The sequence below is a fragment of the Callorhinchus milii genome, unplaced genomic scaffold (genome assembly GCF_018977255.1).
Source record: "Callorhinchus milii isolate IMCB2004 unplaced genomic scaffold, IMCB_Cmil_1.0 Scaffold25, whole genome shotgun sequence".
NCBI lineage: Eukaryota > Metazoa > Chordata > Chondrichthyes > Chimaeriformes > Callorhinchidae > Callorhinchus > Callorhinchus milii.
Window position 1 is genome coordinate 970126 of NW_024704766.1, and position 26832 is coordinate 996957.

Below are 26832 nucleotides of genomic sequence, written 5' to 3' on the forward strand. Positions count from 1 at the left end.
ATCACAGGATCGATTGGAGCGAAGAAGACCCTCTGGCCCACTTATCTCATCCTTCCAGAATCCTCACTCGACCGTCTCCCACCACAGCATCTCTGCGTCATGGGCGCTACATAAATAATAATAATCCTTGCATTTGATGTAACGCCTTATCGTGTCTTCGATAAATTATTGTTTTTTGGGGGGAGGGATTACCCGTGGGAAAGCGATGTGCCAATCGACTAACAACCGGGTTCCTATTTCCTAATAGATAAACACGTGTGTGGAGTAAGGGAACTTGTCTAACGCTTCATCCCACCTGGATCTTGAACCTGGGTCCTCTCGCTTGCATTCCCAACACTGAATTGGATGCCTGCAATGTGAGTTTAAAGCTCTGACGTGGGGTTTGAACCCACAGCCTTCATCAGAGAGCAGAGTGCTACCAACTGAGCCTTTGTGTTGCTAATGGAATTTCCTATTCTAAACACAGAACCCAAAGTTCGCTGGTGTTAATGATCTTTGCGTAAACAACTTTTGTATATTTATTGATCTTAATCGTTCTCCCTCTACTGTTGGACTCAGTAACTCTCTCTCCCGTTCTCCCTCATGTGTTATTGACTGCATCTCTCTTGATATTGCTCCAAACTCTAATTCAATTAATTAATTCTAATTCAATGCTTCGACAGCGTGATAAGGCGCTGCATCAAATGCAAGGATGATTATGATGAGCTGGCTCGCATCCAGCTCAGTGTCTCTTCACAACCAATTCTATTTGGAAAAAGACTGGAAACGCCATGCGCCAATCGATTAACAACCGGATCCCTACTCACTGCGAGGTAAACAGAAGGAAACTTGTTTAAGGTTTTGCCCCGCCCGGGAATCGAAACCAGGCTTGTGAGGCGAGCGCTCTAACCTCTACCCTACAGGACTCCAGAGTTGGTCTCACACGCACAGCCTGACCGCAAGCAACGCCTGAACATCAACAAGTTCCAAAATGCCCTCAGCCATCAACCGAGCCCTCAGCGCTTCCAATAAAAAAAAGACTATCTTAATCAAATCTTAAGAGGCAGAGACTGGGGTGAAGGTCACACCTCCCGACTTGTCGCACGCAATATATCAGCCAGATGCTCAGCAGATTTTCTGCGGCGGGGAGAGGGGGTGGGGGGGGGGCAGCAGGAGGAGGGGAGGGGAAATAATCAGAAATACGTTCGTTTAACTAGAGATTAGAGACTTACAATTACCCACAATGCACTTTAGTTATTGGCAGGTGATGGCTCTGACCCCCGGCCCCCGGGGTCCCCTGGGTCTTCTGTTGCTGACAATGACAAAAGGACACGAACAATCCCGATCCCAGGCTCCGGCGGCCAATGAGCAGCGTTTACACTGTTTGGGCTCAGACCTAACAGATGAAGATTTAATCCGAGGCTTTGTACCTGCTGCTGGCTCAGTGTTAACAATAATAATCCTTGTATTTGACACGGCGCCTTATCGCGTCTTCGAGACGTCTCAAAGCGCTTCACAGGATACACTGTAATGTGGATTGACTGTGTATATTTTGTGGGCGAAACGCGGCAGCCGATTGCGCACAGCAGTGAGTGTCTCACACACACAGTCATGGATTGAGTGACCGAATTATTATTATTATTATTATTTCATTTATTTTTGAAGGGATTATTAGCTCCCCCCCGAAAGCGATCCGCCAATCGACTAACAAACGGGTTCCTACTTATGCACGTTCAGGTAAACAGACGTGTGTAGAAGTAAGGAAACTTGTCTAACGCCCTGCACGGGAATCGAACCCGGGTCCTCTCGCTTGCGAGGCGAGCGCACACTAACCACTACATTACAGAACTCAGACCTAAGAGATGAATGTTTAAACTGAGGTTCCGTACTCGCTGCTATATATCAGAGGGCGGGAGGAAAGTCTTCAGCTTGTGGACACTCCGCAGCTGGTCTTAGCCCCTGTTTCAGAAGTGAAGGAAATGCCTCGAATTAAAGCCCATTGAGGCAACCAAACACCCCCCAGGCGAGTGTGTGAGACAGCGCATCAGAAAGGTCAGTCCACGTGTGAATATTAGCCACGGATCAATATGTGTCTTTGTCCCAGCAACAGGCCTTCATTAGTGGGACAGAGAGGCAGATGGTCGCCCACCCCCCTGGGAGCTGGCATGCTCCGCATTACCAGATAGAAGTGAAGGACTGACTCTCCCCACAACTCCCTCATCGCCGCCCGCCTCCTCCAACCCCCCAACCCCCACTCCCTCTCCGCCCCAGCCCCCTGAGAGCAAGGAACCCTTAATTAACGGGCCGGACATCAAACCGGGCCAGACAAACAGTGACATTCCAGCGGAGAGCAGTAACAATCCCAGGCTTGGAGCTGGCCTGAACAATAGACACACGTTGTACGTGCGAGCTTCCCAGCATCTGTTCCCTTCGCCTCCACCGCTGACTCCCCAGCCCTGGACATCAAAGCCTTCCCCAGTTAATGAGAGCGGAGCCCAGTATGACTGCGGAGAATAAGTTCAGACTGCCTGAGGGCGAACCCATACAAAACCACAGCCACAAATCTCCTCTGAACAAGGGCACTCATTCCGCATGACGCCATTCGATTCCAGGGCCCTTCCAGCTCCATTCAATGCTCCCCCTCCCTCCCCACCACAACCCCCCCCCACCCCCACATCACCCCTCACATTTCCCCCCCACACAAGGCGACGCCAATAATTTAAACATAAATAATCCGCTGCACAATTGCCTGCACGTTGTAATTGCATTTGCTCTGATGTTTAGTGCATTTAAAATTAATTCTGGCGTAAATTAAGATGTTCACGAAGGAAAAGTGCAGCAAAAAAAAAATCGACGCCTTTCATAGAAAGAAAGATCTCCCAGGATCTTCCTCTCATTAACAGGAATGAAGGTGAATGGATGTAAACCATTCGTTCACAAACAAATACAGAAACTCAGAACAGGGGAAAGTGATTGATGTATCACGCAAATATCACGCAATATCATGGACTTCATGCAAAATACACACACTGACTACAGCGCTAACTGAAAGATATTCCATCAGGTGTTTAGTGGTGTCAGATTATCAATTACAAGTGAGAGGACCCAGGTTCGATTCCCGGTTGGGGCAAAACCATAGGCGAGTTTCCTTTATAAAAATAATAATTTGGTCACTTCACTCCAACGACTGCTTATGCGACGCTGCTGTGCGCAATTGGCTGCCAGGTTTTGCCCACAAAGTAGTCAATTCACTCCTCAGTACATTTAGTGAAGCGCTTTGAGACGTCTCGAAGACGTGATAAAGCGCTGTCTCAAATGCAAGGATTATTATTATAATTATTATCTGAATATTCGAGGTCAGACAAAGGGGAAGATAACGGAGGCCCAGATGAAGCAGGAAGTGGCGGTGAGATAAGGGGACGTCACAGAGGGAAGAGCGGGGTTGGGGCGTTGAAGTCTTGGGAAAGAATTTTAATCAATCCACTATTTGATTACCAAACTAATCAATTGGCAGAGGCTGCAAGGGACAAGCGAGCTGCAAGCGTACAGAACCAGGGGCAGCTTATAGCTGTCACCTGTCCATCAGCCGCCGAATAGCAGAACTGATTAGCAGAGAGCGCAGGAGGCGAGTCCAATCCAATCATCTGGAATGGATGAAAAGCTATTTCATGAGTCGTTAGAGATCGGTGAGAATTGGAAACTCTTCACTTATCTGAGACCTGAGCAGTCTCGCTGATAATGCAGATACCAGACACGCCCATATCTTCCCTTCACAATGCTCCACTTTCATTCCCTAAATCTTCAGTTGAAATTCTTTGCCCACCCCGGCAAATGTCCTGCTTAGAACTGGCTTCTACTGTGTTCCTTTCCCCATATTTCCCTCGGGATCTCTCTGCTTCCACCGTTCCTGATCCCAACCCCCAGCTCGGGTCCAAATCGCCTTGGGATGTCCTCTCAATGTGAAAGACTCTGTGTAAATGTCATTTGTTGTTTTTATTGTTGTTCCCTCAGGGTATCATTTGTCTTTCTCTGTGCTTCCTGTCCCTCTCGCTTTTCGTTTCTCCCCTTCCTCTCTCTCCCTCCTCTTTCCCCTTCCACCTCGCTCCCTTTCTCCTTCTCCCTCTCTCCTCTGCTCAGCGTTAAGCCATACTATGTCATCCTCGCACAAAGATTTCACATTTCCCACCAGCCAAACGTATCTGTGTTCTCTTTAAAATCCAACTTGATTCGATCCCTGGACCTCTCTGACGAGGAACATTCCATGCCTCACAAGCCTCTGTGTGAAGAAACATCTTCTGATCTCACATCTAACCAGACGAGCTCTAATTAGAGATTTAAGATCTGTTTTGCCAGAGGGAAGAACCATTCGTTCGCTATCTCTCGCTCATTAATAACCTTGATTATTTGGAAATACCTCAAGATCGCCAAATCAGATCACCCCTTAACCTTCTCGGATCTATGGAGTGTAACCCAACTCTGTCCATCCATTACCAGAGGAAAGCTTGGTCCATTATCTCGCTTGCTGCAGGACTTGTATGTTGCTTCCCTTCCACAATCACATCTGCAGGAGCCAGTCACTGTAGGCGTTATACCTGTGGGTCGGTCTCGTCTGATTCCAATTTACTTTCCTAATGACACTGTCCAGACGACACACATCACTGAACTCTCATCTTTCCAGATATATGCTACACGGAAAGGACTACAAAGCGTGGAGTCCTGTAGTGTAGTGGTTAGACTTTTCTAGGGGTAATAATTATAATAATAATCCTTGCATTTGATACAGCGCTTTTCACGTCTTCTCGACGTCTCAAAGCGCTTCACAGAATATACTGTAAAGTGAATTGACTGTATATTTGTGGGCGAAACGCGGCAGCCAATTGCGGACAGCAATGTCCCACAAACAGTTGTGGATTGAACTGACCAATTTAATATTATTTTCTTTTCTTGAGGGATTATTATTATTAGGCGTGTGGAGTAAGGAAACTTGCCCAAGGTTTCAACCTGTCTGGAATTGAACCCAGGTCTCTCGCTTGAGAGGCAAGTGCTCTAACCGCTGAGCTATAGGACTTATGCGCGCACACAAAATTACACCCAGGGTCTCGCACGTGAAAAGCACATCCTTGACCACTGAGATACATGCATGACCCAACTCAAGCAGCCAGTGATCCAAACAACTGGTCGGGTGTGTGTTGTGTGTGTGTATGTGTGTGGGGGAGTGGGGGTGCTGGGAATGTGGGTATGTGTGCGCGTACGTGTGTGTACTCGGGTCCTGACCCAACTGTCCAGCGCCTTGGGACGTCCTCCCGACGTGAAAGGCGCTCTATAAATGGAATCTTGTTGTTGTTGTTGTTGTATGTAGTGTGTGAGTGTGCGTGTATGTGTGTGTGTGTTTGGCAGATGCCCCAATGACTGAGGGATTGGCCTCTCTAATTCATTTCCTTTTTGAAAAGAGCTCCAGATTTCACCACAAACTGCTAACTGCAAGGCTTCTTAACCCCAAAGCACCCAGCAATCTCTGCTCGGTTATGTTTGAACTAGAAATAGAACGATTCAAATGACTGAACGGTTTGGCATTTTTCCTTTCAAAGACCCCCACCACTCCCCCCACCCCACCTCGCCCGCCCCCATCTTTCACTGAAGTTCATCCAGACATTCTCTCCTTCACCCCACAATTAATCCCGAACCCAGTAATTACAGATAACGCCACATTGGATGTGGGAGACGATGGAAATAAGTCGAGTTGGGACGGGATTGAGACGTGATTTTAAAACAGACATCACTTTCCATGTTTATCGTGCTTTCAGCTATACTACAACCCAAAGTTTTGGAACTTTCCCCCCCAAACTCCCCGCCTCGCCACCCTCCTTTAATTCAGGACTGAAGACATTCCTCTTTGACCGTGCTTACGGTCACCTCATTCCTCCCCCCACCCCCACTCCGGCTCAGTGTCAGGCTCCGCCACTCTTAAGCGCTCTGAGACACTGCCCCACCTGAAAGGCGCTGTGTAAATGCAAGCTTAATAAATAAATCATAAATTTTATTACGTAAAAAAAAGCTTCATGAGTCACATCAATTATGCTGACAAATAAATAAATTTGCCTCAAAAAAAACATGTGGTCACTCAATCCACGGCTGTTTGTGGGGACGCTGCTGTGCGCAATTGGCTGCCGCGTTTCGCCCGAAAATATACAGTCAATTCACTTTACAGTCTATCCTGCAAAGCGCTTTTTTGAGACGCAAGGCCTCAATGGCACGGTAAGGCACTATATCAAGCATTATTATTATAATGATTATTGTTAAATTGTTGTTGTTTCAGATTGCCAGGAAAAAAAACTCCAGATAATGCAACACAGCAGCTCTGTATCAGAACACATTACCTGCTGCCTTGTGGCGTCCCAGTGTAAACAGGGTTAAGATGGTTATTGCTGCAATGGGAAGTCAGTACGTGTGCCTCTGCTATCAGCACCAACTGTGTAATTGCTCGGGAATAAGAGGATTAGACTAATCTGCCAATGGACCTTTTATTGGAAGTGGAGATGGAGAGGGGGGAGTTGTGGGGGAGAAGGGAAGGAGTGAGAGAAGCTGCTGGAATCAGGTGAATTGCGAGTGTGAAAGACGCCTGTCACTTTAGTGGCGCTAAAAATCAGCTACAAATGCAACCAGAACTTTCTTATTTTATAGATTTTTTTTGTGCTACTTTTGATCAGGTTGTCAGTACTGGGGACACAAGCTTTTATTTTATTCCTTTTATTTGAAGCACGAGCTAGAGACAGATTAAAGCTCCCTCTACCCTGTCCATCCACACTCAAGGTCAGTGACAGGACAGGTTAGAGAAGGAAGTTTCTCGTGGAGAACTGGACAACAATTCCTGGATTTAAAAAAATTGGTCTTTCACTCTATGGCTGTTTGGGGGACATTGCTGTACACAAATTGGGTTGTGCGTTTGCCTGATAACTGCACAGTCACTATGCTTTATAGAAAATTCTGAAGCTGGAGAGGTTTTGATGCGATAGGGCACAATGTCAAATGTATTCATCATCGCTCAAATCTTCCTAACTCCACAGGGCAGCATCTCATTCGGCTCTTATCAGGGATTGAGTCATTGCTTAAACCCTTTTCTGAACAGTCTGGCGTGAGTGACCGACTCAAAACCCCAAGACAAGGCTATTATCTGACAGGCTCTGAGCAACTGTGGGTCCATTGCCAGCAGAAAATGAGAGGCTCTTTGTACCGGCTGTGGTTTGAGGCATGCTGCTGTGTTCTACTGAGAAATTTTAACACCTCCTGCAGGATAGAGTGAAAACAGCCCTGGGTCAGAACAACAGGTCCTCGAGTTGTTAACAGTGAAGGGAATCTGCTATTTATAAACCTTCCCCCAGGTTCAGCGAGCGTTGTCTGTGCTGCAGTTTGGACGGACCAAATGCTTTCAGAATCAGTCCTACATTCCTGTGGGCCTCAGCTCTCCACAGGGTTCCTCATACAGATGGCGGACGTGTCTGGAGATATTTAATGGAGTGTGGGAGAAGAATAAATATTAATTCCCGTAAAAAAAGAGCGAAGCTCCATTTTAATCGCCTTGCTTCACTCTGAATTCCTCACTTCCAGGCTCTCCGCAGACATTACAGGCCTGAAATTCCAGCCTGCTCAGGCCATTTTGTCTGAACACTTAACGTCATGCAGGATTGTATAAGATTCTTGAAATTTCAACTTGGATCGGGAAGCCGCTTGCTGAAAACACAGCTTCAAAATAAAAGCTAAATATAGTAATAATAAAAATTCTTGCGTTATATAGCACCTTATAAGGACAGGGTAAAACCTTAGGCGAGTTTCCTTGCTCCACACGTCTTAGTTTACCCGGCAGTAAGTAGGAACCCGGTTGTCAGTCGATTGGCAGATTGGTTTCTGGGTGTAATAATCCATCCAAACAAATAAATAAACAATACTTTGGGTGCTGAATCCATGACTGTTTGTGGGACACTGCTGTGCAATTGGCTACCGTGTTTCACCCATAAAATATACAGTCAATTCACCTTACATTATGCACCTAAGGTTTTGCCCTGCCCGGTCCTCTGGCTTGCGAGGCGAGTCTGCTAACCAATTCGTCCACAAATATACAGTCAATTCACTTTACAGTATATTCTGTGAAGCGCTTTGAAAAGTGCTATATCAAATGCAAGGATTATTATTATTACTACAGGACTCTACGTGATTAAGATATTCCTTAGCCTTTGCTTCTCCAGCATGAACATTCCCAGTGTCCGGGACAGGAGGGGAGGCAAGACCTCAGGTTACCCTTCAATTGAACCAAAGGGGCAAAGTGGTGGTCAGGTCCCTTGGCAATGGAAGGAGAACATTCCAGATTGCCTTGACGAGCATCAGCTGTTCCTCGAGTTATAAAGTATTGACTTCAGGAGGGGAAAAAAATTCTCTGCGGTTGAGCAGATATTGGGATGTGGGAGTAATAGTGTGGTCAAGTCTCATTTATTTGCAGCTTGCCTGATCATCCCTGTCTGTGGCAATCAAGAGGCGCCCGACATACAGATGTGTGGCCTCAAAGCAGAGAGGCCACTCCTAATGTGTGTTGACGGGTCGCCTTTCATTTCAGGGACACTTCCTCTCATCCATCAGCTCACTTATCCATTGACTCCCCCGCCATTGACTCGGACAGGCATGGGTAGTCAACCCACAAATGGAAAGCAAATGGGTTTCAGGATTTCTTATAAAGGTTTTTTCCTCCCAACTGTTCAGGAGTTTATTATGGTAAATGCTTAAGAATAGGATTTTTTTTTGGAGGAAAAAATCTTGAGCAAGTGTCTATAGTTCGAAGAGCAACACAATACACCCAATATATAGACGTCTTGAAGATGTGATAAGGCGCTATGTCAAGTGCAAGGATTATTATTAAGTTATTATCATTTAACACTGTGCAGTAAAAGCATTCAGAGTTATGGGGAAAAAGAGATTAATAAATACTTATAATTATATTATAGCCAATGATACAGGCATGGACTCAATGGGCCGAATAGCCTCCTTCTCTCCTGAAAATGTCAACGTTCTTCTGTCAACGTCATCCAAAATAACTTAACCACGCCACCCCCCCCAACCCCCCAAAATTGTATTTGTTTCTGAACCAATTCCCATTAACAATCTGAGAAGATGAAATGTGCTCTCAATAAATGTTTGATGAAAAGTATTTTTTTTAAACAACACAATGTATTATATTGACCTGAACCCACACCTCCCGGGGCAGCCATTTTGTGTTTAAAAAAAGGGAGTGTCACAAAGGGTAGCTCAGGCCTCCAGAGAGCTGGAGGCAAACATTCAGTTAGCAAAGCCTCTGCTCGTTCACTCTCCGGGACCAAACCTGAACTGTGGAAGAGGTCAATTTAGTGATGGCTTAGATGTTGCCTGGAGCAGAGATACCTGGAATTACAGGTTGCCGAGCTGTGTGAGGCAATGACCCAGTCTCATTAACTGCATATAGATACTGTAATCCCATCACTATCTCCCCAGAGACAGAAGGTTAATACAGTCCATCCCAGAGGCTTTCAACCTGACCTCAGGGAATCAGCAAAGAAGTCCTCTTTAACCTTTAATAATAATAATCCTTGCATTTGATACAGAACCTTATCACTTTGTTGAGACATCTCAAAGAGCTTTGCAGAATATATTGGATTAACTGTGTATTTTGTGCGTGAAACAGGCAGCCAATTGGGCACACACAGTCGTGGATTGAGTGACCAAATTATTATTATCCTTTTCAAGGAAAGCCAATCGACTAACAACCGAGTTCCTACTTACTGCTTTGCTACGTAAACAGGCGTGTCGAGCGAGGAAACTTGCCTAAAGTTTCGCTCTGCCCGGGAAGTGATCCCGGGTCCTCTCGCTTGCGAGGAAAGTGCTCTACCCACTACGCTAGAGGCCTCCATGTGCTGGGGGAGGGGAAGAGTGAAGACGAGGTGGGTGGGGGGGAAGGAAGGTAAAATGGATGTGTGAATGATTCACAGTTGAACTCTTAATCCAATGCTCGACAGCTGGAGAATTAATCTTGTGCCCTGCAAATAGCTGATCATCTGTTCCAGGCAGGAAGCCCTGGGCTTGGGAAAGGGGGCACGACCCCCCCCTCCCCAGCCCCCAGGACCCCTCTACCCACCGACACCTGTTGACTGCCGGGTCCTCCGTTGACCGCAGCTGCCGAGACTTGACCATCGGGGTCGTCCCAGTTTCCCGGCATTCCAGTTTGGGGAATTTTTACGAGAATTCCTTTTTGTCCCCTTCACCAACTGTGACTTGAGGGTCACCCTGAGCTGCTTAATGTCAGCTTCGAGAACCACCCCCCCCCCCCATCCTCCCCGCCTCACCACTCCCCCACCGTTAGCTATAAATCATCTCCTTCAAAGATAAAATTATTTCCTTTCACCCACAAGAACACGGTCACTCCACTTTACAGTGTATCCTGTAAAGCGCTTTGAGATGTCCCAACCTCTTGATAAGGCGTTGTGTCAAACGCAAGGATTATTATTATTATTATTATTATTATTCAAGATAATAACAATCCTTGCCGTTGATGCGTCACCTTTCACATCGGCGTGACGTCTCAGAGCGCTTCACAGGATTTACGGTAAAGTGCGGTGAGTGCATATTTCGTAGGCAAATGTGGCAGCCAATTTACACCGGCCGAGTGAATTTTATTATTAATAATAATAAATGGGACACTTGTTCGAACAACTAATGGAAAATGGTGGGTTTGATTTGCATTGGGAGGGGAAAAGGCCTTTAAATTACAAGTGAGATTCGCATAATTAAAAAGCAAAACATTGTCCTTAACTGCACTTTACACCCAACTTACATCAAATGCTTTTTTTAAACAAAATCAAACTCCAGCTGCACCTTATATCTGAACTGTTACAGAGTGGTTTAAACCTCTCTAAATTTCTCCCATTATGCTCTATAAGTCCAGCCGCAAGAGTGATGACTTTCTAAGCGAGATAGTCACAAATTCTCAGACCGAATTGACAGTGAGAACCTCTCCAGAGATAAACTCCGCCACTTCATTTTAATCGAGTCTTTGTGAAGATAAATCATGTTTAAAGGGTTTCTGCCTAGAGTCCCAGCCTCCTGGGCACCCAGAGGAAGAGCAGATGCCCTGGGAGGGGTTGTCAGATAAAGACCCCCTCCCACCCTCCCTGCCTGAGCATGTCTGCTCACAAATATAATATATCCCATTGGAAGGACGTCTCAAAGCGCTTCACAGAATACACTGTAAAGTGAATTGCCTGTATATTTTGTGGGCGAAATGTGGCAGCCAATTGCGGACAGCGGCGTCCCCCACAAACAGTTGTGGATTGAGGACCAAATTATTATTAATTTTTTAATATAAATCTATAAATCCGAGAGTGAGATACATGACAGGAAGAAGAATGGGAGAGTATTAATAGAGAGATCAATTCAATCCAATTATTGGTTTTACCAAATGGCATCAATGAACAGCTCAGCCTCGCACAACGAGCTGTAAGTTGCCCAGTTGTAAGTGGGCAAATGAGATTTAATGGAATTTTTCCCCGGGTCTCCGCTCGCTGTAACCACATTCCGAGTTATATTTAGCAAATGTTAATTGCATTTGTCCCCCTCTCATTCCCAGGCGAGTTGCACAGTCAACGCACCCTCTGGGAAATGTCCGTGAGAGAGGATTCCCTGCCCCTGTGGAGACCCGGGGAGCAGATCAGCGACCAGCTGTCGTGATTTACTGACACTTGTAAACACACCACCACATGCTGCTGATCTCTGACCTCGATGACTAACCAGCGAATAATTTACTCAACAGTATGTAAGTTGCTCAAACTTGTCAAACAGTGACATTGGGGTGTGTGTGGGTGTGTAGGGGAGGGGGGAATGGGAGAGGGGGGGGGAATGGGGATATATCATAATCATAATGATCCTCGTCTTTGATGAAGGACCTGTACCATCTCAAAGAGCTTGGCAACGCTTCTGTAAAGGGTAGTGACTGCCTATATAAACGTCAATTGTTTTGTGTTGAATTGTAATGATCCTCGCATTTGATCTATCACGTCATCGAGACGTCTCAAAGCGCTTCACAGAATGTCCTGTAAAGGGAATTGACTGTGTATTTTGTGGGTGAAACACGGCAGCCAATTGTGCACAGCAGCGTCCCCCACACACGCAGTCGTGGATTGAGTGACCACATTTTTTTTTGAAGGGTTATTACCCCAGGAAAGCGATCCGCCAATCGACTAACAACCGGGTTCCTACCTCTAGGTAAACAGAGGTGCGCGTGTGGAGTGAGGAAACTTGCCTAAGGTTTCGCCACATCCTGCCCGGGAATTGAACCCGGGTCCTCTCGTTTGCGAGGAGAGTGCTCTAACCACTGCACTACAGCTGTAGGCAGGACTTTAGGTGTAGTGATTTCAGGGGATGTGAACTCATTTAGGAATTCCGTGAGGAAATTTGTCACATTCGTCCTGTAATTCTCAGCTGTCAGTCAGCGAGTCAAGGGCTACAGCAGCTGACTAGAGACTTCCTGTGAAGCACTGAATCACGGGCCCTATCTGTGGGAAATCAGGGAGTCTTGACACAGAGAACTTAGCTAACTATCCCAGGAAGTGATTAATCTGCCGTCAAGACATCATGACCCCGGGTTGTGCTGAGTAAGTATATAACGTTAACAAAAGTCCAGTAGATTTCTCCTCCCCGCCCCGCCCTAGGCCGCCTGGAGATTATCTTCTTATTTGTAAAATGTTATAAATTAGAACAAAGCTCAGGGTGTTGCCTGTGGAAGAACTCAAAACTCAGCACTTCCAGGTTACACACTGAGCTCCCTCTACACTGTGTGTCAGCCTGGCGCAGTGGGTAGGTCTCTCGCCGCTGAGTCAGAAAAGAGAAGGGAATTTCTCTCTCTCCCGATGTCCTGGCCAACAATCCCCCAAATAGAATTGGTCCCTCACTCCATGGCTGTTTGTGGGACGCTGCTGTGCGCAAACTGGATGCCACATTTCACCTTCAAACTACACTTTACAGTATACCCTGTGAAGCGCTTTGAGACGTCTCAACGACATGATAAGTTACTATATCAAATGCAAGGATTATTATTACTACTACACTGTTTGTCTACACTCCCAGGTCAATGACAGACAGCACGGGTTGGAGACAGAGTAAAACTCCTCTGGCTTCAGTAACACTGACCCGCACATCTGCGAGCCTGATATATACAGACTGACCAACAGCGTGGACACATTGACAAAGACAGACTCCAGGCTACGTTACATCTGCCAAGCCGAGGCTGGACACTGGTGTGAGGAGCAGAATATCTGCGGGAGATACTGCCTAATGAATGTCAACATGAGGTTACCAAGTCTTTCCAATTTTAGCTGAGACACTGACACAGGCCCCTGGTGATCTGCTCCAAGCTCCCCCCACCCCACCCACTGAGAGCTCTGACGCTTCACACTCAGTGACCAGCTCTTTGCCTCTGTGGGTGGTCCCATTCACACGCACACACACTCGTTCCTAAACATGCTACATCCCAACAACTTTCACGGAGCCGCAATCCACCAGAAAAATGTTCGGCGCGCCTTGCGGTTATGATATAATGTTTTATCGCGTCTTCGAGAAGACTCAAAGCGCTTCAAGGGATTTTACTGACTGTGTGTTTGTTGGTGGACGTGACAGTCAATTTGCGAACTGCAAAGTCCCATAAACAGCCATGGAGTGAGTGGCCAGTTTTATTTGGGGGGTTGTTGGTCAGAGAGAGAAACTCCCTTCTCTCTGGGGCAGAGGCCAGGCAGTAAGACTGGTATTGACTTGTCTCCATGCACATGAATATAGTGAGAGATCCAGCCGTGTGGATAGACAGCAAATAGCCTGAAATTCATTCAATTCCCAGGTAGTAAATCTCCCAAAGCGAGTATTCATCTCTCTCTTCAAACATTAATGGAAACAATCTATTTCTAACACAACTTGGGAAATATTAAATCCCAGACACAGACCTGGAGGTTGAATATGATTAGCTCAGTCCATGGAGGGATTTCATTCAAATCTGAATGTTAAAATAACTGGCTGCTTAGATTCTCTGCAACGTGATGTGTGTCACAAGAAACAAACATACATTAATGATAATAATTCTTGTATTTGATACAGTGTCTTCAAGACGTCTCAAAGCACTTTACACAATATACTGTAAAGTGGATTCACTGTATATTTTGCGGGTGAAACGCGGCAGTCAATTGCACACAGCAGCGTCCCATAAACAGTCGTGGGTCAAGTGAATAAATTATTATTTTAAAAAGGGATTTGAGCGGATTATTAATCCTGGAAAAGTGATCCTCCATTCGACTAACAGCCAGGTTCCTACTTACTGCTGGGTAAACAGAGGCATGTGTGTGGAGTAAGGAAACTTGCCTAAGGTTTCGCACTGCCTGGGAATCAAACCCAAGTCCTCTCACTTGCGAGGCAAGCGCTCTAACCACTGGCCTCCACAATGATTTGTTTATTTCACTGGGTTTAAAAACATTTTCAACAAACTCACAGTTTGCTTCATCTGATTTAAAGACAGATACCGCACATATATAAGCTCTGAAATTCGTCACGGGCTTCGTTCTGCGTGTTTGTGTCTTGGGACAAGCCACTGAACCTCATACTCGACAACTAGACCTTGTTTTAAGTGATAGCAAAATGGGTAAAGAGGGCAAAGAAACAGTTTGCAATGGCAGTGTCTTGAACCCTTGACCTTCTGTGACTCAGATCACAGAGCTAAGGAGACATCTGAGAAAGGGAGAGCGAGAGAGAGAAAGGGGGAGGCAGAAAAGGATGCACAGCACTTTGCAATTGGCCTCACCAACCGTGCTAACTCCTCGCAGAGATGCCAGTAATACTGTTAACCCTTTGTCCCACAGTACTTTGGCCAATGCATTTACCTTCCACCTCACTGTCAAGTTGTTCAGTGGCTGAGGGTTGGCATCAGCTTTGCTGGGGGAGAAAGCATCAGGCAATGGACAACTTGACGTGAGGTTTATTGGGAACAAATACTCCTTGCAATTAACGCCTTGCCTTTTCCGTGCCTGAATTCCCTCTGATTTCCCCGGGTGAAAGGAATCACTCTGCTCTTCTACGCTGACATGTCTGAGCCTTTCTCTCTCTGCCAATTCCATTGTTGTTTGGCAGCTGATTGTTGGAAACATGGAGTGGGGAGAGGCAGTGGGGGGAAAGGGGGGCTGGGGGGGAGGATAGTCTTTACGCTCACTCCCCCTCTCGGAGGGCTACAGGGGCGACCCTCACCAATGTATTCCCCCCTCGCTTTGAGTGACTTTGCAGCTGAAATGAGCATTCGTTGAACCATGACTTAGAATCCTCTGAGGAGCCTGTTACAAACTGTGTGTTTGCTCCATCCTTATTAAATGACAAGAAAGGATTTCTTTAAACAAAGCGGTTTCCAAGCCCTCCACGGCCTTGTTCGTCCCTATTTCTCCGACCTGTTTAACCCTATATTGGCCTGTCCACTCCTTCTGCTCAACGGACTCTGGTCTGCTCCATATCCCCCCGCCCGGGCCAGACCTGCCCGACCCACCATTAGGGGTCAAGCCTTCAGCCTTTCGGAACAAGGAGAGTTGTGCCATTACACAGAGCTCCACTAAACACAGGTAGGAAGCGGAGGTTAAGCTGGGATCAGTGTGATAGACTGAAATGTGTACACACGGATCCTGGGAATCGCCCGAGTGGGCAGGGAATCACCTCGCTGTTTGTTCTAGCTGGCCTCACCTCTGGCAAGGCCGCTCCGATCAAAGCTAACGTTTGCCTGGGAATTGTGTTTCCAGCTTAAAAGGAGGCAAGACACCTGATCGCCTCTCCAGCACTTCAAAAAGATCAAGAGGGAGAGAGAGACAATCCCCTCGGAGCTGCTCACAGCTTCACTGAGCAGCACTTTGCAAAGCAGAATCGATAGCGGAAAACCTAGAGAGGGCTTCAGTTCTCCTGAGTGGGAACGTAGGGAGACGAGACTCCAGAGAGCAGAAGTGTAAAGCAGAATTTGTACCTGGATTACGGCGGTCCCCCCGCCTGATGGGCGCTAGGTACATGCCAGTTGTTGGCTTTGAAGTATTTTCACTCGCGAGCGGTTTTGATCAACATTGATGTGTATCCCGCGAAGCGGTTTGAGACAGCGCCGTGATGCGATAAGGCGCGATATCAAATGCGAGGATTATTAATTTATATCACGTTATGGTGGTGCTGGGAATTGGTGGGGGGTGGGGGAGGGAAAGAGATTGAGAGATTCTGGGAGCACGTCTCCACCGTTAGGTTTTAAATACAATCAGGAAACTATTTGTGGTTCAGCCCAGTGCCTCACAATAGACCTGCGACACTGTCATGTGGTGTAACTATAAACAGCCTGACTCAGACAGCATTAAACCAGGCAGCGGGATCAATAGGAAAGGATAGAGTTTCTCTCGGAATACTCAAGCGGTGCTTATCAACGATCGAATGCCACAATTAATCCATCACTGAGACGGGCTGTTACAGGCACCTCTACGCTGGCTGTCCCACAGCTTCCACCACTCTCCTGGTTCTAGACGACTGGAGCTGAAGATGGCTCAGGTTTGTCTCTCCAGCGAAGGAAACGACTACAGTAACAACAAATTACACTTGTCTAGCACCCTCCCTTCACGTCGGAAAGACGTCCCAGGGCGCTGGACAAATCAGGCGTTCTGGACCCGAGCTAGGAGTTGGGGTCAGGAGGGGTGGAGGGCAGGGGGAGTGGGAGGGTGGGGGTGGGAAGGTGGCCCAAGGCACAGCCGAAGAGGAAGGTCTTTAGACGGGATTTGAAGGGGGCGAGAGAGCGGGGGGTGAGGAGGAGGAATTGCGGGGTAGAGTACCAGAGCGTGGGGGCAAAGATGATGAATGCCTGAGGGGAGGGAGGGCGGGGAACCTGGAACAGCAACAGGAGCTGAGCGTTTGGCAAAGGTGAAGACACAGCAGAGGTGCAATCATCAACACAAACGTCACTCTCCTGGGTGCGAAGGAATGTTACCTGCCCTGGGAATCACTCTGCGCTCCCCCCTTCACTCCGCCCCACCTCTACCCAAAAATAGAGAAGATGTGAAGACCCTGAGATCTGGCTGTGTGGGGCGGTGGGGGAGGGAGTGGGGAGGGAGAGAGCAGCTGTGCTTATATTTTGCACCATTCCACTGGTCTCTCGGCCTCTACGATGGTCCACAGGTGTACAATAATTTATCTGGAAGGTGATAAGACCTAATTTTCCTGTGTTTACCATGGTTCAGCCGCCATAAAACCATTAGCTGACACAAAGCCTTAAAAGCTTCACTTAATGGCAAGCAGGAGGCTGGATGATAAGGAACCGACTGTGTAACTAACCTTGGGAGAGAAGAGCTGTGTTGACGGAGGGAGGGGGAGGGGCAGGGGCTTTGCTCGCCACTGGCTTGAGAGCGGGAATTTGGGAAGTTTATCTCATCTCTCGCCCCGAGGCAAACACCACCCGTCTTCAGGTCCCTGCTTCTGGGAGACTATTCCCACATTCAGACGCAAAAATAGAGGGAATGGGATCCCAGAACGGGTCTTGAGACGGTGCTTGAAGAAGCCAAGGAAGGGAGTGAGGCGAAGCGACTGTAGGATGGAGTTCCCAAGGGTGGGTGAGAGGATGAAGGCTTGGCCGCCGATGGTGGGGAGGGCCGAGCAAGTTGGAACCCGGTGAGCGGAGGGAGCAGACACGTAACGGATTAAAGGGGAAATCCAATTCCCTCCCTCACAAAGAGGCTCAAATAAAATGTTGCCCGACAAGTTAAACAGACTTTGAAATCGAGACGTGTAAAAGGGGAGGCTAACGGGTTACTTTTCATGCCCAGGGATTTTACACTTGAGGCTAAGACAACAGCCGCGTTTAAAGGGGAATTGGATAAATATTTGACGAGCAGAAATATAAAAGTGCACAGGGAAAGCGCGAGAGTTGTCAAGCGTGCATAATAATAATAATAATTCCATGCATTTCATATCGCCTATTCACGTCGCTGAGGCGTCTCAAAGCGCTTCACAGGATATACTGTAAAGTGTGTGCTTTGTGGGCGAAATATACAGGATGGCTCCAGTGAGGGAGCAGGCACAAGCCTAGGTTTGGGGGGTGAATGCGCTGCCGTTTCCGCAGCTCAATTAGAGTGAGCGCAACATCGCAAAGTACCGAGGAAGGAGACTTGCAAGTAACTGAGCAAAATTCTGCCACGTCGCAGTTTCTAATTCTGCTCGTGTGTTGGGAATAGTAAACCGCTTTCCTTCAACCCTCTACGAATTAAACGCATGGAACAGGCTCCCTAGGGAGACAGGCGGTGGAGGCAGAAGGTGTCGTTTGTTTCAAGAACAAATGATAGATTTCTGTTAGGAAATAATATCTGGGGATGCAGTGTATAGTGTGGGACACGACATGTCAAGCGACTGCCAGGATAGTAGATGGACCTTGGTCTTCTGTGGCCTTAGTAAAGTCTTATGTTCTTTGTTCTGCCCAGCGCTGCTCTACCTGACGGGAGCGGTTTGTAAGTCGCACTCCACTTCCCATCTATCAGGGCCCCCTTTGTTGTGAATGTGTCACCTCACCAGCAACGCCTTCAGTTGTCAGATGGTGACGAGGTCAGGGAAATTGCGAGCTTCTCGCTTTAAGCAGCTTCTGATCTCTGACCCTGGGCTGCCATCACACCTACTCCCTTTCCCCCCACACACCCCCCTCCCCCCCCCCACCCAAGGTCTTTCCAATGGACTCGCTCATGTGAAAGGCGCAGAAATTGCAACACCCCTCATCCCTGTGAAACGTGCCTCATTCCTGACTTACTCAGCTAAACACACTCGCTTTCTCCGCTCACGTCTAAGTTTACGTGACTTTTTCAGTTTTTCCCTCTTCCTCAACTGTACATCTCTCTCTCTCGCTCTTTCTCTCTCTCTCTTCCAAGTCTAGAGAGAGAGAGTGTGCGTGTGTAGAGAGAGAGAAAGTACGTGTGTGTGTGTGTGTGTCTGTGTCTCACTCTTTCTCTTTCCTCCGGTTGCAGTGAGTATTGTGTTTGCTTCCTCTGTGCATTCCCTCTCCCCCACTTCACAGCAACTCAGCAGAGAATGATTAAGATGGATACCACACATGCGGCCACTTCCCGAACTGAACACTTGTCAGTAACACAACCCATGCAGTCCCTCCCCACTCATTCTTCATCTGAGCAACCTTGGTTTAACGGTCTCCAACTTTCCGGGATGAGGTGAGCGAAGGGCGTCCCTCTGGGAAGAAAGCGCGAGCTCCATCCAAGGCAAAGGGAAAAGTCCAAGGATATGTGGAACTCTCTCTGTAGTTTGGTTCAGGGACTCTTAAAGAATGGGGATCATAATAATAATAATAATTCTTGCATTTGATACAGCGCCTTAGCACATCATCCCTATATCTCCGACCTGTTTATACTGAATATACTGTCATGTGGAGTGACTGCACATTTTGTGGGCGAAGAACGGAAGCCAACTGTGCACGGCGGTGTCCCACAAACAGTGTGGATTGAGTGAACAAATTTTATCACCCCCGGAAAGCGATCCATCAGTCTACTAATAACCGGGTTCCTGCTTACTGCTAGGGAAACAGGAGGAGTGCGTGTATGTGTGGAGTAAGGAAACTTGCCTAAGGTTTCGCCCTGACCCGTGCGGGAATTGAACCCGGGTCCTCTCGCTTGCGAGACCTCTTTGTGATGGGTCAGACGGCCAGCCGCCTAAAACAAAATCTGAAGGACGGCACCACTACCGATGCAGCTCTCGCCCCAGTGCCGTGTTGGAGAGTCAGCCGAGACTGTGAGTTCAAGCGCTGACAGCGGGCTGCAGCTCACAGCTCTCTGACTCTGAAGCCATAGCTCAGCCAACAGGGACGGCTTAATTAAAATGTACAGTAAGATGCTACAGAGATAGATTGTGCGGCAGGAATAATCACACACTGAAACCACATCCTGCTGTGGTGGGGTCAAGCCATGATCTCAGCCCATATAATGTACAGTGTATTTATTTTCTCTGCCGTAAATTCTTTTTCCCCCCCCTTTCTCCGCTCTCTGGGTTCAGTTAGGAGCACCTGACCTCAACACCTCTGAGTTTGGGAGGGGGAGTATTAGCCAAATTTTCCCGGCACTGATTGCCAAGCAGTGATCCACAATCTGCCGACCACAGGAATTCACTGCTGGCCTTAAGTTTGAGATCAGAGAGTTGGTGGGGGGAGGAGAGAAGGGTGGGGTGGGGGGGGGGGCGGCTTAAAAGCGATGAACATTGATTTAATCATTAAATTGCCTCATTATTTTGGTCACAGTCAGGTACATACAGTCACACAGGGGAGGAAATGGGATGTGGATTCGCAACTGCACATCCAGAAAGCTTTGCAATTGGCTGCTGCGTTTAGGCCACAAAATACACGCAGTCACTACACCTTACAGTATATTCTGTGAAGCGCTTTGAGGCGGCTTGAAGACGTGAGAAGGTGCTATATCAAAGGCAAGGATTATTATTATTATGGTGGGTTCCTTTCCTAATATTATTGACGATTTGGTCACTCAATCCACGGCTGTTTGTGGGGGACGCTGCTGTGCTCAATTGGCTGCCGCGTTTCGCCCACAAAACACACAGTCAATTAACTTTACAGTACATTCTGTGAAGTGCTTGGAGACGTCTCGCCGAGGTGATAAGGCGCTGCATCAAACGCAAGGATTATTATTAATATTTTTATTAACTTCTGCCACGGCAGAGCTGTGCGTTACTGACACTGTAACTGCACTAAGGTTAGTCCAGATGCCTGCCCACTGCCCCTCCAGATCCCCAATCATGTCAAGGCCATTAAAGCGAAAACATTTTTAAGAGATAACCCAGAAGGATATTAGTTAATCAGAATTCTATTAACTCTCCTTGAGTAGCACTGCAGCAACATCTGTAGCTAATGGAGCAGATGGCTGAGTGGGGCTGGCGGTAATGGGAAGGGGGTAGATTTGAATTTCAGATGGAAGATGAAGAACATTCTTTGTTTGAACTGTGTGCTGTTTCTTTAACCAATGATCTAATCTCGTCCTGCGGACAAAGGACATTTTCTGTCTATCCCAGCAGTTTTTGTACGCAGTCTGGAGTGTGTGGGTGGGTGGGTGTGTATTGGTGGTGGTGGGGGGGGTTGGGAGGGAGAGAGGGTGCGAGTGGGGGGCAGGAGGAGGAGGAGAGAGAGAGAGAGAGAGGAGGGTGTGTGGGGGGGGAAACTTTAATCTGAAAGACCCGACAGTTCCCTCCAAGTCGCCATCATCAATTTCCAATCCATCACAACCTGCAATGTCAAGCTCTGCATTTCTGCCTGTCCCCCCAACCTTCACCCCACCCCCCACCCCTCCTGTCTTGTCCCAAAGACCCTCAAAGCCCAGTGTTTATTAACCAGCGCGCGCCTGAGTTAAGCCATTGATTGGGGGATCAATAATCGCCCGGCTGAGCGCCGGAGGAGATGAGGGTCCCAGTGTCAGAGGGCAGGGGCCAGCACTCGGGAAACACTAGCACCCAGGTTGGGATGTCAGTGTTTGTGAGGTGTTTCCAAGAAGCCTGGCTGTTGCTGACAAGGCCGACACATTAAGGCCTCTCCTCAAAGACCCCGTCTCCTGTTGTGTTGACAGCTCGTGTCAGGCGTTAACCCTTCGAGAACCGACACGCTAACGAAATTAAATATTTTGACTTTTTTTTCCCACGTTGACTGAAAGGCAGCGAGTCCCAGCCTCCCTCGTTCCTGATTAACGGCCCTGACTTGCGGTTCCACAGTCACTGGCTGGCTCACCGGTACTTCGACTCTGGAGTCCCACGGCGAAGTGGTTAAAAGCACTCGCCTCACTAGCAAGAGGACCGAGGTTCGATTCCGAAACCTCAGGCAAGTTTCCTCACGCCACACGCGCGCCTCTGTTTATCAGCAGTGAGTGGGAACCCGCTTGTTATCAATTGGCGGATCGCTTTCCCCGGGGGGTAACAATACCAGCAACTGGGTACTGCGGGATTATGAACAGGCAAGACAGGACCCTTGGTTTGACAGCTAATAGATGGTGTCTCCTGACATTGACTGCAGACCCCCAGCACTGCACTGGAGCGTCAGCTTAGACTATGCGATTCGAAGCCCTGACCTGGGGGCTCGAACCCACAAACTCCTGACCCAACAACAACAACAACAACCACAAGAAATGACACTTGTCTGTATAGTGCCTTTCAGCCGCAGACCGACCTCAGAGAGTGATGGGACGAAGGCACTTACTTGCGACTTCCAGCGATGCGTTCCTGCTGACGGCCTCCCCCAGGTAGTTCCTGGCCACGCACACGTACACCCCCTCGTCGGGCTTGCTCCTGCGCCCGTGGACAATCCGCAGGAAGAAGAGTGAGCCGCTGTGCAGGAGCATGCGGTGGGAGCGGGGATCATCCTTGTCCGTCTCCACCCGCTCCCCGTCCTTGTACCACTCCAGGGTGGGGGTGGGCCTGCCCTCGGCCTTGCAGTTCAGGGTCGCCGGCTCCCCCTTCGATACGATTAGGTCCGACGGATGCTCCACCACCCGGGGAGGGAAGTCCTCCAGACGCAACCTCGAGCCTGGGCGCAACAGGGAACAAAGAGTTGGTAGTGTCCTTCGCTTCAGCGTCCTGGCTCACAGGACGACATTGACCGCAGACTCCCAGTACTGCACTGGAGCGTCAGCTTAGACTATGCGATTCGAAGCCCTGACCTGAGGGCTCGAACCCAGGGCCACGGTTTAACATCTAATCTGAATAACGGCACCTCCGACAATGTAAAAATCCCCCCCACCCCCAGCGCTGCAATGGAGCATCAGCTGAGGCTGTGTGATTCCAAAGTCCCGACCTGGGGCTTGAACCCAACAACCTTAATAACTTGAGCTGCCATAAAATGCAAGTTGTTTCTTCTCAAATGAAGATTTCTCATTGGCGTGTGTTTCAGAGAGAGACCTTGAGACACCCAGACCAGACACTATGGTCAGATCAGACCTTATGGCTATCAGGCCAACCAACCCTGACACCATGCGTTACCTGCCAGCCACGTGCTTAACTCAAGTCTCCCCGTCTGGCTGCAATTTCAATGTCTACTTCACCGTTAAGTGAATCTCATTTTGGTGACAAACAGATTAATCAGCTCACAGAAAGCAAAAGTGCACTTATCTCCTGTGGCACTGATGGGCCCCACAGGTACATTACTGTGAACAGCCATTCAATTTCACTGGTTTCCTTATCTGCCCCAAACCTGGCTCTGTCTCAGAGAGAAACATCTGATGCTAATATCCTCCACTTAATGACATTGTAGGGGGACATATTCAATGTCTAATGTGCTCTTCACAAAAGCATAAAGAGTCCATTACTGTGAAAACAAACAGATATGCACTCCACTAGGTATTTATTTAACGCTAGCCCAGGCTCAAATAATGTTCTCATTGTGGCTCTCTCTCTGTAACAACCAGACTGCCAGCTTTAACACTCCAGGTTTTACACTCTCTTGTTACATACCCTCCATAGGCTCGTTATAATACTCTGTTACATACTATAATAATAATAATCCTTGCATTTGATATAGGGTCTGATCACGTCGTTGAGACATCTCACAGCCCTTCACAGAATACAACAACAATAAAATTACATTTGTGTAGTGCCTTTCACATCGGGAGGAAGTCCCAAGGCACTGGACAGACAGAGTTATGGCCCCGAGCTGAGGGTTGGGGTGGGGGAGGGTGGAGGGCAGGAGGGGAAGCAGGGAGATCGAAAGCACGGTCGAAGAGGAGGGTCTACAGGTGGGTCTTGAAGGTGGCGAGTGAGGGGCGAGATGGAGGGACTATGGAGGGCTTTGAAGGTGAGGACCAGGATTATCCTCTGTGTGATGGGAAGCCAGTGGAGTCAGGCGAGGATAGGGGTGATAGGGTGACGGAGCCCGGTGCGGCAGAGGACACGGGCTGCAGAGCTCTGGATGATCTGCAGCCTATGGAGGGCGGAGTTGGTGAGGTCGACAAGCAGTGAGTTTGCAGAGTCGAGCCGCGATGTAATGAAGGCGTGTCTGAGGGTTTCGCACCCTGTCGTGTAAAGTGAATTGACTGTGTATTTTGTGGGTGAAACGCGGCAGCCAATTGCACACAGCAGCGTCCCCACAAACTGTCGTGGATTGAGTGACCAAATTATTATATATTTCTTTTGGAGGATTCATTACCTCCGGAAAGTGATCCACCAATCGACTAACAAACGGGTTCCTGCTTCCTGCTAGGTAAACAGAGGCGTGTGTGTGGAGTAAGGAAACTTGTCTAAGGTTTCACCCTGACCCGCCTGGGAATCGAATCCATGTGATTGCTCTGGGGATACTGCCCTAGTCCTGCCCGGTCGGTCACCAACGACCAAAGCCATTTCATTGACTCAAATCAACTGCTGTCAAGTGGAACCTTTCCTAAATGCCGGGGCAATGCTGAAGAGAATCATCAGCTCCAATGGAATTTGAGTCTCCTAATAACCGGTGTAACATTACAAACCACAAAGTGCTGGGAGCAGAACATGAGGACAAAGCTTGTTATCTGATCTCTCACCTTTAGCCTCCAACCATCCCCCCTCCTCTCTCTCTCCCCCTCTTGGTCGCAAAGCTTCTTGTCTATTTTATCACTACGCCACCAGTCATTGCTCCTACGAACTTACCTCTCTCGTTCCTCCTAAACTCCAAACCATTGTTCCTACGCACTCTTTCTTTCATCCGCAAGACACACAATCACAACACTTATACAATAATCACAAGTATATTCTGTAAAGCGCTTTGAGTCGCCTAAGGTTTCGCCCTGCCCGGGAATCGAACCCAGATCCTCTCGCTTGTGAGGCGAGGGCTCTAACCACTGAGCTACCGGACGCCATACTGACCGGCTTTTAGGGGTTTGAAATTAGGCCTTTTTACTTTCCGTTGTTGGCCCCAAAGGTTCAATAATTTTTAAGATTGGGATGTGAAAAAAGTAGCACAACAGGTGTGGCTTCAGTGGTCAGCCCTTGTAGGTGTGTGCTGCGCTGTCAGTATAAGGAGGTCTTAGCATACAGCAACTGGGATCGCATGCGTTTACACATCCATTCCACTGTCTACCACCCCAGCTGTCCCCGGCCACCCACTGAGATGCTTCAACCGTTATACACGAACCCCCCCCCCACCCCGACCCTCCAACCCAAAGTTTATGACCTGCACTGACAACTCTTAAAGCAACGATGCAGAATCTGTGTCGCTAGCCAGGAATCAGCTGCTAATTCACCAACTCAACATGGGAGAGGGGAAGATCATCAACAACAACACTATAGTGCCCCTCGCCCAGATCAGAACTTAACCGTCGAGACGTCTCAAAGCACCATGACTGTGTTTCCTGTGGCGGATCGCTTTCCGGGGGGGGGGGGGTAATAATAATCCCTCTTAAAAAAACAATTTGGACACTCAATCCATGACTGTCTGTGGGACACTGCTGTGCGCAATTGGCTGCCGTGTTTCGCCCACGCAATACACGCTTTACAGTATATCCCGTGAAGTGCTTTGAGAGTCTCAGTGACGTGACGAGGCACTGTGTAAACACAAGGAATATTAATAATTACGACATGATTCCAACTCCACCACCCAGCCAAGTGCCCTGTGTCACCGGGCACCTCGCACACAGCTCAATTCCTCCCACTGTATTATCATCGGCAACAACAGCGGTTTGCACAAAAGTGTTGAAAAATCACCTTAATTAGACAATGGGCTGTGAATGTTAATTCCCCGCAACTGTCTGATGGTTACAAAGTGGTCCCGACAGCCATGTGCACAGCTCAAAGCCTGGAGCAACCCGTGTTTGCTAAATTGCTGCTGTCAGCCCTCACATGAGTGATTATAAATCAAAGCTGTGTGATTAAACACACAGCAGCGTGCACGGTGCTGTCTTTCTGGGCACTGACCCACTAACTATGCACTACAATGTAATTAAATATTGACCAGATGATGCGGTTTCTATCAGTTTAACGGACCGCTGTGCTGATCAGAAGTCAGGCTGGAAGCTCTGTGTGAGAGTATCTGTCAGCGAAAGCATCTTTTTGTGCCTTTGTGTTCGTGGGCCGCAACAGGCAACAACCTGGCTCAGTCTTGCCTCCGAGTCAGAAGGTTTGCAGGCACAGTATTATGTTTGCAGTGTTAAACCTCTTCAATCAACCCCCCCCACCCCCTCCTTGTTCAGAGTCTGTATCTAAGTGTCTTTGTCGAGCCCTGTAGAATAGTGGTTAGAGCGCTCGCCTCGCAAGGAAGAGGACCGAGGTTTGATTCCTGGGCGCGGCAAAACCTTAGGCAAGTTTCCTTACTTCACACGCCTGTTTGCTCAGCTGCAAGTAAGAGGAACCTGGTCACGTCACTTGTCAGTTCAGTCGCTCCCTGTCTGATTGACACAACACTTGGACATCATCTGTGAGGGAGGGGCAGACACACTGCGGGGGCTGGGGGAAAAAAGAGGAAATGCCTCTCACTTGAAGACTCCCATGTCCACAGTCCCCAATGCTGCCCTTCAAACCCTGACGTCAGTCTTCCCCTTTACGACTCAAGTCTCGGTGGGGGAGAGCGAGTTGGAGCACAGGCCTGGCACTTCAAAGGAACAAACCATCCATCATCTTTGACGCACTTCATGAAAATGGAACCCAGGAGGTAATCCAACAAGTGCCATAAAACAACAACACCTCCCTCCCCTCCCCAACCATCCCCTCCTCTCCCCTCCCACCGCCTAGGGTAAAGGGTGTGAGCTGGAGTTTGAGAAAAATCAAAGTCCTCTGGTAGTGAGAACCTTCTCCTCAACTTAACCTCAC

The 26832-nt window shown here is 48.3% G+C and overlaps 1 protein-coding gene across 1 annotated transcript in view; it reads right to left on the reverse strand.

Moving 5' to 3' along the window:
• Positions 1–26832, reverse strand: part of robo3 (roundabout, axon guidance receptor, homolog 3 (Drosophila)) — an 87322-nt gene that overhangs the window by 48370 nt on the left and 12120 nt on the right. The window contains 1 exon segment of the mRNA XM_042343889.1: positions 22265–22591. Coding sequence (XP_042199823.1) covers positions 22265–22591 — 327 coding nt within the window.